The sequence below is a fragment of the Poromitra crassiceps genome (assembly GCF_964638095.1).
Source record: "Poromitra crassiceps genome assembly, chromosome: 2".
NCBI classification, from domain to species: domain Eukaryota; kingdom Metazoa; phylum Chordata; class Actinopteri; order Beryciformes; family Melamphaidae; genus Poromitra; species Poromitra crassiceps.
In genome coordinates this window covers 57851378-57869262 of record NC_139624.1, presented here as the reverse complement: position 1 = coordinate 57869262, position 17885 = coordinate 57851378, and the positions used below count along the sequence as shown (strand labels likewise).

The 17885-nt window shown below is 45.4% G+C and overlaps 1 protein-coding gene across 1 annotated transcript in view; it reads left to right on the top strand.

Annotated features, from left to right (window-relative positions):
- acss3 (acyl-CoA synthetase short chain family member 3) overlaps positions 1 to 17885 on the top strand; it is a gene marked incomplete at its 5' end in the record, with an annotated part of 101391 nt that continues 83506 nt past the window's right edge. The window contains 3 exons of the mRNA XM_083662602.1: positions 1 to 326; positions 5269 to 5413; positions 6111 to 6299. Coding sequence (XP_083518728.1) covers positions 1 to 326; positions 5269 to 5413; positions 6111 to 6299 — 660 coding nt within the window. The remainder of the gene's footprint in view (positions 327 to 5268; positions 5414 to 6110; positions 6300 to 17885) is intronic.

Sequence of the window (17885 nt, the reverse complement as noted above, 5' to 3'; positions counted from 1 at the left end):
ATGCACTTGCAAATAAAACACGTCTTCCTGCGCCGGAATCACTGCGCGTCTCTTCAGCTGGAGAGGACATTGTGGAGAGATTTGTGGACACTTAGTGCACAGCGGGAGGGGAGAGCAGGCCCACAGGCACAGGCTGCTAACATCGTCTTGAAGAAGCATTTGGTCCTTCAGTGTAGAAACTATGTGTCCGACACGCCGTACAACCAAGCCTTCGCCTCAGCCAGGGACAACCCCGACAAATACTGGGCTGAAGTGGGACACGGTGTTCACTGGTTTGAACCGTGGAGGAAAACTTTGCATGTTGACGATCCAGTTTTCCCAAACTGGTAAGTTCCAAAGTCAAAGAAAGAAAAAACAAACGTCTGCCAAGTTCAATCGTCAAATGCAGCTGTGTTTGCTCAACTCAAAATAACTTTACTGAGTATTTCCGCGACCCCCGCCCATGATCAGTATACAGTATGTCCCCAAAACACCAAACAAGAAAATCCCTGAATCTGATGATGTCCAAATAATAATAATAACAAATGGATGTGGGAACCCTGCTGTCTTCTTTTAGTGGGGGAACTGTAGGCAACATGTTTTCATTACTAATTGTTGTTGTTGTTGTTGTTTTATTTGGGGGGGGGCGGCATGCCAGCCCACATAGGAATGATGTATGACAAACAGAAAAAAATGGGGGGTACTTATTTTGAGTCATTCCCACCATCTTGCCTGGTGGGAAATAGTGGCTCTCTGAATCTGGTACTACAGTAATGTTAAAGTGAAGGACACTTCTCACTGGCTTCCAAAACAGCGAGATCCCAGACACCATCTGCTCCACCTGCCTGCTGCTGCTCTTTATCATATGCAGAGCATCAGAGTGAGCTGGAGCCATGCTGCCTTATCAAGTAGCCTACAGTGCACCTGTGTGTTGTTTGCACGGTGCACATGCTCTTATCTGAATAGACCTTATTCGATTGACGTCACTCACGTACGGGCACGCCCACCGCCGCCATATTGTCGACATAGTGCTGCAGCTCTCAAGTGACAGCCTACAGTATGTGGAGCAGCGTTTATAGGAAGCTAGCCGCTGTTAGCATTACCTGTATCGTTCCAATTGTGTTCGGATGGTGACCTGCGTTACACGTGGCTGTAGTAATGACAGCAATAAAGTCCCTGTGGTTTGTTTCTATCTCTACCGTCCACAGACGTGAAGGGAGCGAGACTGGGGATACGTCAGCAGCACAGGAGATGTGTGGATAGTTGGGAGAGACAGGTGAAACTTTCTGACAGCTCCTCACAGCAAAGTTTGTTCACCTCGTTCTTTTGTTTATTTATTACAGGCATTAACGGCAGCATACAAACAACAACTGTGGGGTTTTTATTGCTGTCATTACCATAGCTATTTTGTAATGGAACAGAAACGACAATAAGGCTGTTACTAGTTGTCAGCTGCAGTGCTGTGCGTGCAGGACGGTATGTCAACAATTCGGTGCCGTCCAGGGTTAGCGAATAAGGTCTATACACTTCTACAGCCTTGAAAGGCAAAGTGGAAAGCATGTCTACTTCTGTGATTTGACTTACTTGACTTAACCATTGACTGTATATGGACGTAGCCTACCGTTGTTTTTTGAACTGCTGTGTTGAAGCACATCCATGGTTGAAGGGGTCTGTCGCCATCTTGGGGTCGTTGCGCACCTCACGCGAGATGGCATGAGACGAGGGGATTCCCAGAGCTGCAGCTGTACTATTGGTCCGTGATCGGCAAGCTGCGTAATCACTGGACATAGTCTGGGCACGCTTTATACAGCTTTTGGCCTTGGGGCGTAAACCAAGGAAACAGGAAACAGTACCGGAAACAAGTGCGCCAAAACACTTCTTTGTTGCCGTTAGCTTGATGCGGCGAGGTTACGTTAGCTTGAGCCTGATAAAAAGAACAACACCACAAGTTGTATAGTAGCTGTATAGTAGTTGTAGTAGCAAGTTGTGTGGTAGACACGCGAGAACGTCTCTTTCCTCGATTAATTGTCTGATGCAAAGCTTCTGTATTTGCTTAAAATATGTGATATTGTGAATCTGCGATGTTTCTACAAGAACTTCTTCAAAAACGTTGTTCGGTATGTCCATCTTTTTTTTTTTTTTTTTTTTTTCTTATTCTGTTTCCGCTGCTTGTTTCCTGTCTAGGGCGGGGTCTAGGCCGGAAACAGGTCAAGAGCCAAAATTCCTTGTAAACGGAGACCAGGCTCTTTCTCCCCGAGAAGAGCCTGGTGATGCGAGGTTAACTGGACAGGCGACCTTAAAAATTCACCCCCGTACAGTTGTTATGAAAGATGAAATTAGCTATATAGGCCTACTATAGGCCAAAACTGTGTTTCGGTCCATTCTGCTTAAAGGTCCCATTCCGTGCAAAAGCTGTTTTTACTTGTAAATGCATATATACTGCTGTCAGCCCTCCCTGTAATGAGTGGTCACAAGCTCAGAACTGCCACAGTTGGATTTGTCCCTATCCACCTTATTTTTGGCGGCCATTTTGCCTTACGTTAACGATGGGTTCTATTTCCGGTGTAACCAATTTAGATAACCCCCCAGCCCCCGACAAAAAAAACGTCTGAGGATTTTACCCTTTTACAGCAGAGCCATTCTGCTCTACAGCCGTGTCGTTCGGGTGCTGGGATAACGTAATGCATTGTGGGTAGTCGGCTACTAACTGTGGTGGCTAATGTTAGCGGCTAGCTAGCTATGTTACATGGCAGTAAAACGCCACCAAATTGATTTAACTTTTAACCATTTCGAGTAACACACATTTCGAGTTTCCATACGGACCTCCAGCGTTGGTTAGTTGTTTATAACGTGACTATATTTATAACTTTTATAACGGACTCCAGCTTCCGGTTTATAATTCGGGTCTGCAGCCAGAGTATAACAAAGGAAATGGCAAGCGGCAACAATGAGTCACGTTAAACCGGACCTTGTACCCACTACCCACGATTCTTTTTTTACAGTGGGGCATTCAAAAATAAGGTGGATACAGCTCTCTCAAGCAGTCTCCTCCAAGCCACACCCCCAAACGCTTCGTTTGCCCAGACGGGGGATCGGGACGTCACAAGCTTCCTCACGCATACTGCGCGGGTCTCTCTCACACAAGCTACCTGCACCATTTTGTCTATAGCCACAAAATTAACACTTCTAGCTGGAGCGATGCCAACTGTACGTGATCCAGCAACTGCAGAGGTGCATTCGGTAAGTCTAGGCATTTTGAGATGTCCTCTTTAGTGTAGTAACTGTTAAGTTAACGATAACTCGCAACCTAGCGTGCTGGTCCACAGACGCTAATCTGATTGGCCGCTGGGAGCCTGGGGCGGGCTCTCCCTCAGCGGCCAATGGGAACTGTTAGTTCTGAATATATTATAGAAACAGACCGTTCTTGGGAAGCGACGAGATGAGGAAGTGAGAACTCCGTCACAACAAACGGGGTTGCTATCTTTTCGACAAATTAATCCAGAATCATGTTTTATGGACCAGAGACACACGTTTTTAAGAGGTTACAGCTGCACGAATTGGGACCTTTAATAATCACTGTTACAAAGTGGGGGCATTTTAACATGGGGGTGAATGGCAACGACTCCATTCCGGGTCCAGCCTCAGGTGGCCATTTGAGCAACTACAGCTTTCAGGATCACTTCAGCAGAGCCTCGCATCACCATTTCTTGTGAAGTACACCTCTTTCCTCTTTCCACCCTAGACACTGGAACCAGAAGATGTAAACCAGATACGTGCCACATTTTTATCATTACCCCATTGAAACAGATTCGAGTTGTGTATGATAACTAGTCGCCACGAACAGGCAGCGATGCCATATTGCATCAACGTTTTGTTTTATGTACCATGTCACCCCGTGTTATCAGGCTCTAGCTAGCTAATGTTAGCCACACGGAAGATTTTTGTGGCGCACATATATCTGGCAAACAGGTTCCGGTTCCTGCCATTGCGCATTCCTTTACACCCCCAGGTCCAGAAGCGGTGGAAATGACTCCAGACTACTTCCTCTGTAAAACCCTGAGCTAGCACACTGAGTTAAACCTCTTCTTTACCCCATTTAGGGCCATAGGGCATCCACCAGAGTTCACCATCTCACGGTCTTTTGAGCCCGGGCTTTTGCTTCGTCCCATCTTACTAGGTCTTGAAGCGTGGAACATCTCTGTCTCTCGGCCTACCCTGTTTCCTCTTTCCCTGTGGATTGTCAGCTGTAATGTTATTTGTGTCCTTCCTCAGGGTGTGTGTGACCTATCCATTTCCACTTTCTTCTTTGGATTGTGGTAGCTATGTTTTCCTGGTTGGTATTCCTCCACAGTTCCTTATTCGTGGTCTTGATGGGCCACCATAGCTTTAGCATGTAGCGTAGGCATTTGTTGTCAAACACCTGTATCTTGCTAGCCCCAGGGTCACACTCAGGTCCATAAGGCAATAGGGGGGAACGGCTGTTCAAGACGCTCTCCTACCCGTCTCCGACGTCCGATTGCAGATCCGAAGATGATAGTCCTCCTACGGAAGCCAGTAATTTAGCCGGGGCGGTTAAAATGATACTGCTGCGTGAAACAACCATTTAAAAGCAGTCTGTGTATATATATATATATATACTGTGTATATATATATATATATATATATATACAGAGTACACTAGTAGGGTCACTTTGGGGCTAGTATCTTGCCTGTGAGTGCCTTGGTGGTGTTCCACATTTCAGAACCATAGAGCAGGACAGTCTTCACATTGGTATTATTGAAGATACATACTGTAGCTCAGTGTTGTTAGAGAGCTGGTTTGATAACCAGATTGTCAGAGTATCTTGAATGCCTGCTGTGCCTTACCAATGTGTAGCTCTATGTCCTTGTCTGCTCCTCCATCCCTGCTGCTGTTGCTCCCTAAGTAGGTGAAATGCTCCCCGTCCTCTATGGCCTCCCCCCTGAGTGTGATGAGATTGAGTATTTTCGAGTATTCTCTTGCCCTTCTCTAACGTTAGTGAGATATTCTTTATATGGAAAGAAAATACCAAAAATGTCTGACACTTTCTTCCTCTGCACTGTTGATGACATGTATAATCTTTTTAATGTTTTATTAAACAAATACATTATTTGGCCAATTTTGTATATTGGTAAAGACACATGCACATGCGTACAGAAGGATATGTAAAATGTTTTTTCCCCTCTTCTCTCTCCCAATTTGGGAACTCTGAAATCACACTGTTAATGTGTTGTTGCTACAGCACAGTGATGATGATTGTCCTGTAACAGGTTTGTGGGAGGGAAGCTGAACGTGTGCTACAATGCAGTGGATCGCCATGTGGAGAGTGGTCGTGGAGAGCAACCTGCCATCATTTACGACAGTCCAGTGACTGGAACCAAGCAGATCATCACGTTCAGAGAGCTCCAGAACCAGGTTAACATACCAAGGGCTGCGTTTACACTGCTGCATGAAGTGGCCCAGTTGAGATTGATTTTCATGTTGACACAGATAGGATGTTTATGAATCAGTGTGACCAGAACAACACTAAAGCTACAAACCTCAAAGGTACATATAACCAAAATGTGTTAAAAACAAGCAGGAGAGGTTACTCTGTGAACACGTCTCTTTTCAACATCGCTGTCAGTTCATATTGGTATCTTAACCCTAACCCTAACCGGGTAGTCTAGCGGTAGATTCCCTGCCTACCAACACAAGGGGCACAGGTTCGCGCCCCCGTGTTACCTCCAGCTTGCTCGGGCGTCCATATGTATGTGTCCTGTCACCGCACTAGCGCCTCCTCTGGTCGGTCGGGGCACCTGTTCGGGGCGGAAGGGAACTGGTGGGAATAGCTTGATCGTCCCACATGCTACGTCCTGCTGGTGAAGCTCCCCGCTGTCGGGTGAAAAGAAGAGGCTGGCAACTGCACATGTGTCAGAGGAAGCATGTACAGTATGTCTACGGCTCTCCCCAGATCGGCACAGGGGGTGGGGCAGCGACCGGGGCAGCAGGGGGAACTGGCCAAGTACAATTGGGGAGAAAATGGGGGGAACTCAGAAGAAGAAAAAAACTGTGACCTTCTAAATATCCATACTTGTCAGTGTTCTTTGCATTTGTTTGTATCTTGGTTCAGGTGTCCAGATTGGCTGGAGTCCTGGTGAAGAATGGGGTCCAGAAAGGAGACCTGGTGGTCATCTACATGCCCATGGTGCCCCAGGCCATGTTCACCATGCTGGCCTGCGCCCGGATTGGTGCCCCCCACAGCCTCATCTTCGGTGGCTTCGCCTCCAAAGAGCTTTCCGTCCGCATCAGTCACGCCAAGGTTAGAAAAAGCGGTTTCTGAGGTGTGACGTTAGTAGGCTGATAGACTTAGACAATAGGCCCTTTTCACAGCAACCATTTTGAGGTGGTAAAACAGGAAGTAAAGCACGTGTAACCTATAACATTAATGAGGGCCCTGGCACTGGCACACCTAAATGGAATGGGACCATCATTAGTGGCATTGATTACACCTGCTTTACTTCCTGCTTTACCACCTCAAAACAGTTGCTGTGAAAAGGGTCTATAGGATGGGGACTCTTAAAAAGTACTGATGACAGGTAATGTGATTCCATTGTTCTTTGTTTTCTTATAAGAAGCAGGACAATAATATGGCAGAGGTAATCATTTCACCTCATTTTCTTTTACATAGTGAATAAAGTCTCTGCATAACCAAGTGTGTGACAGGTGCGTCAGAGGAAGATACAACCAGTAGAACAGAAACCTCCGCACACTGTCTCGCCTTCTCTGGAGAATATATTTGATTGGATGAACAGACGTTTCTGTCAGCAGACCGTACACTTGATGAAGGTCTGCTGACCGAACTGTCTGTTTATCCAATAAAATATATTCTAGAGACCGTGTGCGGGAGTCAAGTCAAGTCAAGTTTATTTGTATAGCACATTTCATACACAGAGGCAATTCAAAGTGCTTCACATAAAATGGTTGACAGGAAAATAAAAGAAGAGAATAAAATGGACATTTAAAAGCATCACAACAAAACTTAAAAAAATTGTATAAAAGTGCATTAAGCAACAGGCGCAGCAGTTGCAAAAAGAGCTAAAAACTTATAGAGGATTGGGATTGGGATTGGATTTCAGGATTGGGTTTGCATAATAGAATAAATCAATTTATCTATATTTAGTCCCCCGACATACTATATAAGAAACATGACTACACACACATAAAACTCAGGTCTGGGTACGGTGTCCTCTTTTAAGCTCCCCTTACGCGTGCGTCCCTCCTGACGCATCACCTCACCCTCTTGTGAGTATATCCGTATTACGGAACCATCCCCCAGACCTGCAGCTTTTAGCAGTAATTGCATTCATCTATGTTTTAACCAATTGTATAATAGTGATTGAGAAACAGCTGTCAGCAGTTAAAAGCGACAGTAAACATAAAAGTCTTTAGTCTATTTTTAAAAGTAAGTAAAGTTGGGGCAGATCTGAGGTCTTCAGGCAATTTGGTCCAGCTAGCAGAAGCATAGTGGGTAAATGCGGCCTTCCCATGATTTGATTTGATCCTAGGGACAGTTAATAAGCTGGACCCTGCTGACCTAAGAGGTCTAGACGGTTCGTAGCGTGGGAGCAATTCAGCTATGTATTTTGGGCCTAGGCCATTAAGTGATTTATAGACTAATAACAGTATTTTAAAATCTATTCTATGACACACTGGCAACCAGTGTAAGGACTTAAGAACTGGGGTGATATGATAAGCTTTCTTAGTCTTTGTTAGAACTCTAGCAGCAGCATTCTGAATGAGCGGAAGTTGCCTAAGTTCTTTTTTGGAGAGACCAGAGAAAAGGCTATTGCAGTAGTCTAACCTACTATAGATGAAGGCGTGAATTAGTTTTTCTAGATCCTGTCTGGACATGTAGCCCCTAATTCTTGCTATATTTTTAAGATGATAAAAAGCTGATTTTCTAATTGACTTAATGTGGGAGTTAAAGTTGAGATCGGAATCAATAATAACGCCAAGATTTTTGACTTGATCCTTAGGCTTCAGGGATCGAGACTCAAGGCGTGCAGTGCTTTTAAGCCTTTGTTCTTTGGGACCAAAGACGATCACCTCTGTTTTGTCTTTGTTTAGCTGTAGGAAATTCTGGCACATCCAGTTATTTATTTGATCAATGCACTGGCACAATGATTCTATGGGAGCATAGTCAGCTGAGGAAAGAGTTATATACAACTGAGTGTCGTCTGCGTAGTTATGATAGTCTACTTTGTTTTTTTGCATAATTAGTCCTAGAGGGAGCATATAAAGGTTGAAGAGAACGGGCCCCATAATGGATCCTTGAGGCACCCCACAAGTCATCCTAGTTAGGTCAGATGTGTAATTGCCAATGGAAACGAAGTACTTCCTGTCTTGAAGATAGGACCTGAACCACTGGAGTACGGTACCCAATAGCCCAACCCAGTTTTCCAGTCTGTCCAATAAAATTGAGTGGTCAACAGTGTCAAATGCAGCGCCAGTAGCACTAGAATCAAATTTTTGCCTGTGTCTGAGTTCATTCTAATGTCATTTATGACTTTAGTAAGCACGGTTTCTGTGCTGTGATGGGGGCGAAAGCCTGATTGGAGTTTATCTAGGAGATCATTTGAGGTTAGGAATCTATTGAGTTGTAGGTAAACAACCTTTTCAATTATTTTGGCTATAAAGGGGAGATTAGATATTGGTCTGTAGTTACTGATTACCGATGCATCAAGGCTACGCTTTTTTAATAGGGGTTTAATAACTGCAGTTTTCAGGGACTCAGGAAAAGTGCCGGTCAAAAGGGAGCTATTAACTATTTGCAATAGGTCTGACGACAGACAGTTATAAACGCTTTTAAAAAAGCTTGTTGGAAGGGTATCGAGACAGCATGAAGATGATTTAAGGCCTTGCACAGTTTCCTCTAAGATGTCGTGGTCGATAATGCTGAACTGGGACACATTTATCGAGCTAGGATGATGTCACAGCATTTCTTGGTGTGGAGCCACTAATAGCCTGCCTGATATTAATAATTTTGTCCGTAAAAAAGGCAGCAAACTCATTACATTTGACAGTAGAGAGAAACTCAGGTGCTACACAGAGAGGCGGGTTAGTCAGTCTATCAACTGTGGCAAATAGAGTGCGTGCATTGTTCACATTTTTGTTAATGATATCGGAAAAGAACGATTGTCTCGACCTTTTCAGTTCGAGGTTGTAGGAGTGAAGGCTTTCTTTGTAAATATAGTGAATATGAAGATTAGTTTTCCGCCATTTACGCTCAGCTTTCCTGCAATCTTTCTTTTTGCATCTAACGGATGCAGAATTTCGCCAGGGTGCCAGCAGCATTTTTAATAGGGCTGGCACGGATCACGGATAATCCGTGACCCGTACGGATCAGCCCCCACGGTTCGGAACGCGGTTCGGAACGTCAATGGTCCGCGGACCCCCCCCCCCCCCCCCTTTCGTTTCATTTAACGTTTAACGTTAGTGTATGAGAACGCCCAGCGCAGCCAGACACAGACAGGCATAATCATGGCAAGCACAAGTGAGCTTCCTCATCCCTTGTCGCTGCTGTAAAGTATGTCTGAAGGCTGTGGCTAGTGGCTACTAAAGACAGCGTCACACAAACTTATTTCAACACCTCTGAAAAAGCACAGGAATGCGATCAGCGTGCTGCGGGCTGCACAAGTCAGATAACGAGAGCCACAACACACACACACACACACACACACACACACGCGCGCACACACGTTTCACAAACACATTATCACCGGACGGTGAAATGTTGCCTTAGGACACATAACAACAAAACAACACGTGGGGCCACTGAGTAGCTTAACGTAGCATCAACGTTATATTTCCAGACTGACCTGCGGTCTGGTCTGTAGGTCTGTACCCGTGTCATGTGGCTGGTGCAAGCAACAGCCACGAAGTTAGGCATAGCAGTGCCACCTAAAACAGGAAGTTGGGTCGTTCTGCCTTCAGAGTAAAAGCTACATTGTGTCACTTATGACAAAAAAATATTTTTTGAGCTGTGCAGGGCAACAAATGGTTAGAGAATTATAATAGTATTAAAAAAATCTAATCGAAAATCAAATTTTGAGAGAAAAAATCTAATATATATATTTGTTTGCTGATCCGAAAAATCCGTGATCCGTGGCTCAAAATCCGTCACGCGATCCGATCCGTGGGTTTTCTGATCCGTGCCAGCCCTAATTTTTAACCTAACAGGCGCCATGCTATCAATAGCATTCAGGATTGTTGAATTGAAGTTATCGAGAATGTCATTGACAGAAGCTGATGTGGGAGGAGATAAAGAAAATGTCGCCATAAACAGCGCGCTGGTGCCTGCATTAATGTCTCGTCTTTTAACGGTTTGTGACCTATTAATGATCTCAGGGGAGATTTCCATTTAAAAAAAGATGCAAAGATGGTCAGACAATGCAACATCAATAGTCAACACAGAAGAGGACTTAAAGCCCCTAGTAATAACTAAATCCAGGGTATGGCCTCGGTTGTGAGTAGGCCCTGAAACATGTTGAGACAGATCAAAAGTGTCAAGTAAGATATTCAGTTCTTTGGCAAAATTATCATTGGGGTTATCAATATGAATATTGAAATCCCCAGCAATAGATATACAGTCATGTTCCATGAAAATTAAGGAGAGTAGATCAGCAAATTCAACGAGAAAGCTGCCTGAGTATTTTGGTGGTCTATAAATATTCAGCAGTAAAACAGTAGTTGAGCATTTCAGAATAGCAGCAAGGTATTCGAACGATGAGAAGTCTCCAAATGTTACCTGCTTACATTGAAACATATCAGAAAAGACAATCGCTACTCCCCCCCCTCTTATCAGCTCTGGGAGTGTCAATGAAGCTATAATTAGGCGGTGCTGATTCGGACAGAACAGCCACTCTGTTATTCATATCGAGCCAGGTTTCGGTGAGGAACATTAAATCCAGATTATAACTGGTAATCAGATCACTGATGAGGAGAGATTTATTTGACAGCGATCTAACATTAAGGAGTGCGGCTTTAATATTTTTAGAGCCTGGAACTTGTATCGTTTGCTTTACAAGGGGAATGGAGATTAAGTCTGATTTAGAGACAGATCGTGTTGAGGGGGAAGTATTATGTCTATATGAAATCAAGACAGGAATCGAATGGAAGTCAGTATTTACGCCGTAGACAGTTTCAATGCTAGACTGCTGTGGGACCTTGTTCCTATCGGAACAGGCCGGGGTGGTGGGGGGGCTGGTCGACGCTTGTGGACCGGCTGAGAGCAGACTTGGACCACGGAGGGGGGGGGGGCAGATTGGAGGGGCTCATGGACAGGCGGGGGTGGGGCGTGTCGACGCTTGGGGGACTGCTCTTGGGGGAGGGGCAGAGAGCGTGGTGGAGAGAGGGTGGGTGGGGGCGGGGAGCAGGTAGGAGGCAGTAAGGGAGGGGGTTGAGGGGGATGTAAGGGAGGGGACTGTGGGGGGGCCAGGTTTGGGGTAGAGCGTGGTGGAGAGAGGGTGGGTTCTGGGGGGCGGGGAGCAGGTAGGAGGCAGTAAGGGAGGGGGATGTAAGGGAGGGGACTGTGGGGGGGCCAGGTTTGGGGTCGGCACTTGGGGTAGGGGCTGATGTAAGGGAGGGGGCTGTGGGTGGACCAGCGTTGAGGTCGGGGGGGTAGAACGAGGGGGAGGGTGTAGCAGGGGGCTGGCTCGACCATATACCGCTGGACAGGGGGACTGAGGAACCAGTGTTAGTCCTGCACTAACCAGCGCATTCAGTCTACTGGAAAATGGTCGGGGGGAGGGGAGGGCAGAGAGGAGGAGGAGGGGGCGGCATCCTCCACTTCATCCTGGAAGCAGAGAGGAGGAGAGGAGGAGGAGGCGGCAGCGTCCTCCACTTCATCCTGGAAGGAAGACGTCATGGTTGGTTGTTGATGAACTGGGAGTTGGCGGAGGGGTGTAGAGGGGGGAATGGGCTGAGATAGCATGCATGGCAGTGGATGTTTCGTCTAGTCGGCTGACCTCGAGTTGTGGCAACAAGGATTGTTGTTGATGAGACGTGTCGTCTGGTAGCAGAGTGACCTCGCGGTGAGGTCCCGGGTTGGAGATAGTGGAGAGGAGGGGGGGGGGGGGGGGCGGGGGCGCATTCCTGGCCCTGGAGTTATCAGATGTTGGATGATTGATGTTGTAGATAAGGTTGGCAGTAAACAACCTCGCACCATCTCTATTGAGTTTTCCATTATCACGAAAGAGGTATTTGCGGTTCCAAAACAGGTTGAAGTTGTCAATATAGTTCACATTGTGCAGGGGACAGACGGTTGAGAGCCATGTACTTAGGCCCAAAGTGAAACCTAAGCCCTTTTCCCACATGCGCTTTGTACCGCAAAATGACCGGTACGTGGTCTAATGCCTGCATGTGAGAAAGGCACCGTGCCGGTATAAGCGCGACCCCGTCGTCCCCGACATTTCACCTGTTTCGACCCTGTCAGAAGAGCGGTATGCTCTTAAGGAGACGCAAGTGGAAACGGTTCCAGTCATTTTCCGCGACAGCGGTCGTTCAATCATGGGCGAGGAGTAGCCTACACACGTTGCTTAATGTTCCAGCGGGCATAATCTAATCATTCGCGCACATTAAAGCAAACTGGCGAAATGATCTTGTGATAGCCTAATAAGAGCAGTATGTCAGCTTGCTGATTTCCGAAGGCAACCCCGGACACATCAAATGAAGCCAGTCTGTAAAAACTGCTTCAACGCGACGCAGGTGAACGGATAAACATCGAACCAGCAACTATTTCTCTCAGACACGGATCCCAACTTCTTCAAAGTGCATCAACTAATCATTCGCGCACATCAAAGCAAACTACTTCCACACATTTCGCTTCCTGCATTTGCTGTGTCATTCGCTGTGTCTGTCCGTGGCTGCTGCTCTCGAGCAGAGAGGGGAGGGGGAAATCGGCTGTGTTGATTACGCTGGCGGCTTGACGCTGCTCTTAAGTCAAACGAGTGTGATTTATTGTGTGACAACTGACAAGCGAACTTATTTCGAGTTTTGCCGACCCCCCAAATAAGCTCCCCCCTCCCCCCGCCCCCCCAACATACAGGAAAATTCGCTGATAGATTCCCACATGCGCGAGCCGAAGTGTGAAGGGAAATGTCCGATATTGACTTACAGGTAATTTTCCGGTACGCATGTGGGAAAAGGGCTCTAGTGAAATTGTTGATTCTATGTCCGATTGGGGGCAGAGGGCCACTGATAAATGCTTCAATATCCAGGGAGCCCAAAAGCACTAGCAGATCCAGGAAGTCATGTTTTAGTATTTCTGATTGCTCTTTGAGAATGTCATTTTCTCCGACATGTAAAGTAATCTTGTTTACGGAGCTGTGAGTAGATAGGATTTCAGGAATTTTCCCCGTTATGTCACAGATCATCTCATCGGGGAAGCAGAGAGTAGTGGTGTTTTTCCTATTACCGATGTGTTTCACACCAGAGTCTCCAATAAGCAAGGATGTTATTTGAGGCTGTGGCCTGCTAGCTATTGAAAGCCTCCTAGCTTTGGGCCTACCTAGGTTGTCGGAAAGCCGATGGGCCGGTTCAATATCCGTGTTAGCAGTCGATACAGGCCCACCCGATAGTGGTTGAAATCTGTTTTCCAGCTTTAGTGACATCAGTGGTTGAGGGGAAAATCTCTTGGCATCTCTCTTCCCCCCCCTCGCAGCAATCCATGGCTGTTCAGAGGTAGCAACAGAGGCTACACTAGCTAACGCAGGCCAGCCCGTAGCTGAGCGAATTTCCGGGCGATAAGAGGCAGTCTCTGAAGCTCCAGGGATCACTAATTTGTGGGAGATAAATCTCCTTTTCGGCTTCGCCCCCTGGACATTCCAATGGACAGGTTGTTTCTCCGAGATAGCAGAGGCTTATCACAGCTTGGGAGGCAGTGTTTTCAGGAACATGCGTGTGAGGCTTACCTGAGGATAAGGTGGCTAATGCACTGTTAGCATTCGTAGTTTCAGCCTGTCCATTGAAAGATGCAGCTCTCTGAGACAGAGTAGGCAGTATAGAGATATTCCCACTATCTTTCAGATGAAAGAGAGTAGTTTCCAGAATTGCAATTTTTTGCAAGTGGTCAGTACATCCTTTACAAGGCGACATGCCCTAGAAAGGGACCCAGGGTCCCAAAAAGGTATATGGACAGCACTTTAAAATCCCGAAATTGTCGTAAATCCACAACAGACAGGCAGGTAGATAGACAGGCAGCAGGCAGACGGGAGGTAGGCAGACAGACAGCAAGCAAGCAGCAGGCAGGCAGGCAGGAGCGGAGCACGGCGTACACACGTCTGCTCTCTGAAGGCTGGCACACAAGTTTCTGTTCTGTTTCTGTTCCCCTAATTTTCTTTTGCCATTGGTTACAGTATGTGTCACTCAAAACATCTGAAACACTGAAGGCCTGCAGTGCACAGTGGAAAACACTTTGCATGGCTTTTTCATATCATCTCCAGCAATCACAAGCTCATGAATGGTCATGCCACATCCATTGAGATTGTTTTAGATGCAAACCAAAGAGCTAATGGCCCACTCACATTTTGACAGGGAATGTTTTTGTAGATGATGATCATCTTAACAGATTTTTTTATATGAATGAAAATTTTAAGGAATAATACAGTACATTAGCTATTGCCAGTGGCATAATACATTTTAAATCCCCATCATCAGCTCACACACTTAGCGGTGGATACATAATAACGGACTGATTGTTGACTCAACCATTTGACTTGTAAGACTGTCTTGTAAACAGTGTTGGGCAAGTTACTTTCAAAATGTAATATACTACATATTGCACGTTACTTTCATTTGAAAGTAATACGTTACTTTACAATATTACTGTCTGTGGAGAGTAACTCGTTACTTATTACACTACTTTTGCATTACTTTCACCAAAATAACAGCAGTAGCAGAATGACATTGCCACCCCAGAATCATCCTGAGAAATAATTCAGTGTAAACCGTCCAAAATTCTAATTGTCATCCTTTTCCTTTGTTATTGTCATCTATAGTGGTTATTTGCATAAAAACACACCATTTGATTAGGAAATGATTGTATCTTTATTGTGCTTTGAAATTATTATTTTTTACTCAATTTGTAACTTGTGTTACTTGACAAAGTAACTGGTATAATATTACTGAAATCCTATTGGTAATAAGTTATATTACTGAGTTACTGCTAAAAGCAATAAATTACATGTAATATGTTACTTTTGTAATGAGTTACCCCCACCACTGCTTGTAATTTTTTTTAAAGATGCCTATTGTTTCGGTAAAGCCCCCCACACGTGATCCGCGGTAAAACAGCTCTGCGCCCGCTGTGCCGTTGTTTTCCTATTCACCTTATGTAGCCACGCCCATTTTACCCGGTTGTGTGGTCGTGTGACGACTTCTGGCAAAAAATAAATAAAAAGAAAATGGCTGGCTGCTCCAATATAATCTAACTCTGAATTAACTAATAATTTAGCCAATTGTATGTAACATACCAAATAAAAGCAAACGGCAATGTCTAAGAATGCAACGCCATGTAACTGGCTCGTTAAGTCTCGCATTCCAGGGAGTTACGTTAACGTATGGGGGTCTTATATAGACGTAAGTGGCTCGAGCTGTGCTCGGAGGAGAGAACACCATCTGAAGCTTTCTTTGTTGGAGTCCAGGTATGTTTTACAAGAAAGTGCTCCTCATTGTTGATGATAACGTTATCTGACCTGGCTAACAGTGGATACTCGCTTGCTTGCTGTGTACCGAGCTCAAAGTAGTAGGCTACGTTCTTTGTTTTACCCCCTGCACTGTCCGCTACAAAAACAACTGTCTTCTTCTGACGTTTTATATTTTGCGCGGTGACCGGCGGAAGTGTTAACACGACCCGGAAGAATTTGGCCCACCCCCGCGTATGAACATGGTGCATAAGGGAGAGCGATGCCTCCCAACTATGTGGTAGCGTTACCCTTGGCATCGCGCACCGATCATATTTGTACGGTGGCTCTAAAGTGCAAATCACAACCGCAAATCAGAAAACACAACGACAAATAAGAAAACACAACGACAAATAATAAAACACAACGACAAATAAGAAAACACAACATATTACTAAACACAATGACAAATAAGAAAACACAACGACAAATCAGAAAACAGACATGAACGACATTAACCAAACCGGAAAAGGTAGGTACTCTCAGGTGACATGAATCGTCGCTGATTGGACGAAGGAACTGGTGAGATGTGAACTGGTGAGCCCGTGCCTCTGTCTCTGTGCCTCCCTCTCCCAACCTCTCCTATACATGTTCGTCCACTAAAATTATTGATTCTCTGCATAGCAACATCTTGACCAGCTGTCATCATGTCCATGTATGGATGTATGGATTTCCCTCTGGCGTGTTTTAGAAAAAGTAAAATAAAAGAAGCGAGTAGAAAACTGCGCCTCAGCTGACGATCCACGCCAGACAGGTGCCTTTCGTATGTGCGTTTCAGAAGTGGGACTGAGTCAACACGTGAAAAAAGTAATCTGGAGCACACGGTCAAAGTTTAGGCAATTTCATATGTACAAGTGCAACAAGCAGACTACGTTTCGACACGCAAAGTGTCCTCAGAGTAAAAAAAATAAAAGGAGAAAAAGCGAGTGTTTGTCATCTGTCAGTTTTGGCAGGCTGTGAAGTGACAGGACTTAAAGTAACCATGAATTTGCGCAATGAAGGCATTTCTCATCTTTTAAATTAAATTCCTGTTAGAGGTGCAACCAGACAGCAATTAGACAGCTAATTTCAGATTATTTCACCACTCCCTTAGCTTTTGATGAGGGAGAGGTGACTGGTGCGCGACTCTGACATGACAGCCACTCCACCTCACAGTCGGGCTGTCAGGGGGCGGGGGCTAGCTCCGATGAAGGTCGTGATGATGATGATGAGAGCGGGTTGGAAGATACCACTCGTTTCTGACCCGATGGCGAAATGCAATCTCAGATTAAACTGAGAAAAGCACGGGTAGCCTACAAGTGTGACTGCAAACTTTACAACAGAAGCCCTTAGCGCTTCACCCCGGACTATAGTAGGCATAGTGTTTTCCTGATAATCAATGGACATGAGAAAATCACAGCTAAATGTTTGTGTGTTCATGAGCATCTTGAGAGACAATGTGAGGAAAATGATTTCAGCAAAATAGCCTATAATAATGTTAGAGAGAGACAGGAGATTATAAAACAGGTGGTTTCGCGCGCATGTATGTGTGTGCGTGTGTGTGTGTGAGAGAGAGCGAGAGAGAGCATCTGAGACACAAAAATGTGAGGAAATAATTTCTTAGCTAAACAAAATAATAGCCTATAGCCTAATGAAAGTGTGTAGGGTTGTAAATCCATCTGATACCACATGGTGAATGTTATGTTCTGAACATGGGGCATATCATAATGGTATGTCATTTTGTAGCTGAAAAATATCTGGTTCTGCAGTTGGGAAGATCAGCTCCCACCTGACCCTCCCCCCGGATCATAAAACCACCATACAGATTTTTAGCCCAATCCGACCTGGGGAGATGGTTTCCAGGACTTTCCAGGCAGTAAACCACCTGGAAATTCCTGATAACCACCTGGACATTCCATGACCTTCCCCAGATCATAACACACCGCCATACAAATTTTCAGCCCATTCAGACCTGGGGGAGGTGGTTTCAAAGACTTTCAAGGTGGTTTCCAAGATCTTCCAGGAAACCACCTGGAATGTCCTGGAAACAAACTGGACCTTCCCATGACCTTCGCCAGATCATAACACATAAACATTTTCAGCCCAATCCCACCTGAGGTGTGGGCGTAGTAGTAGTAGCAGTAGAATTGATGACATCACTCACCGATCACAATTGCTTGAGGTAC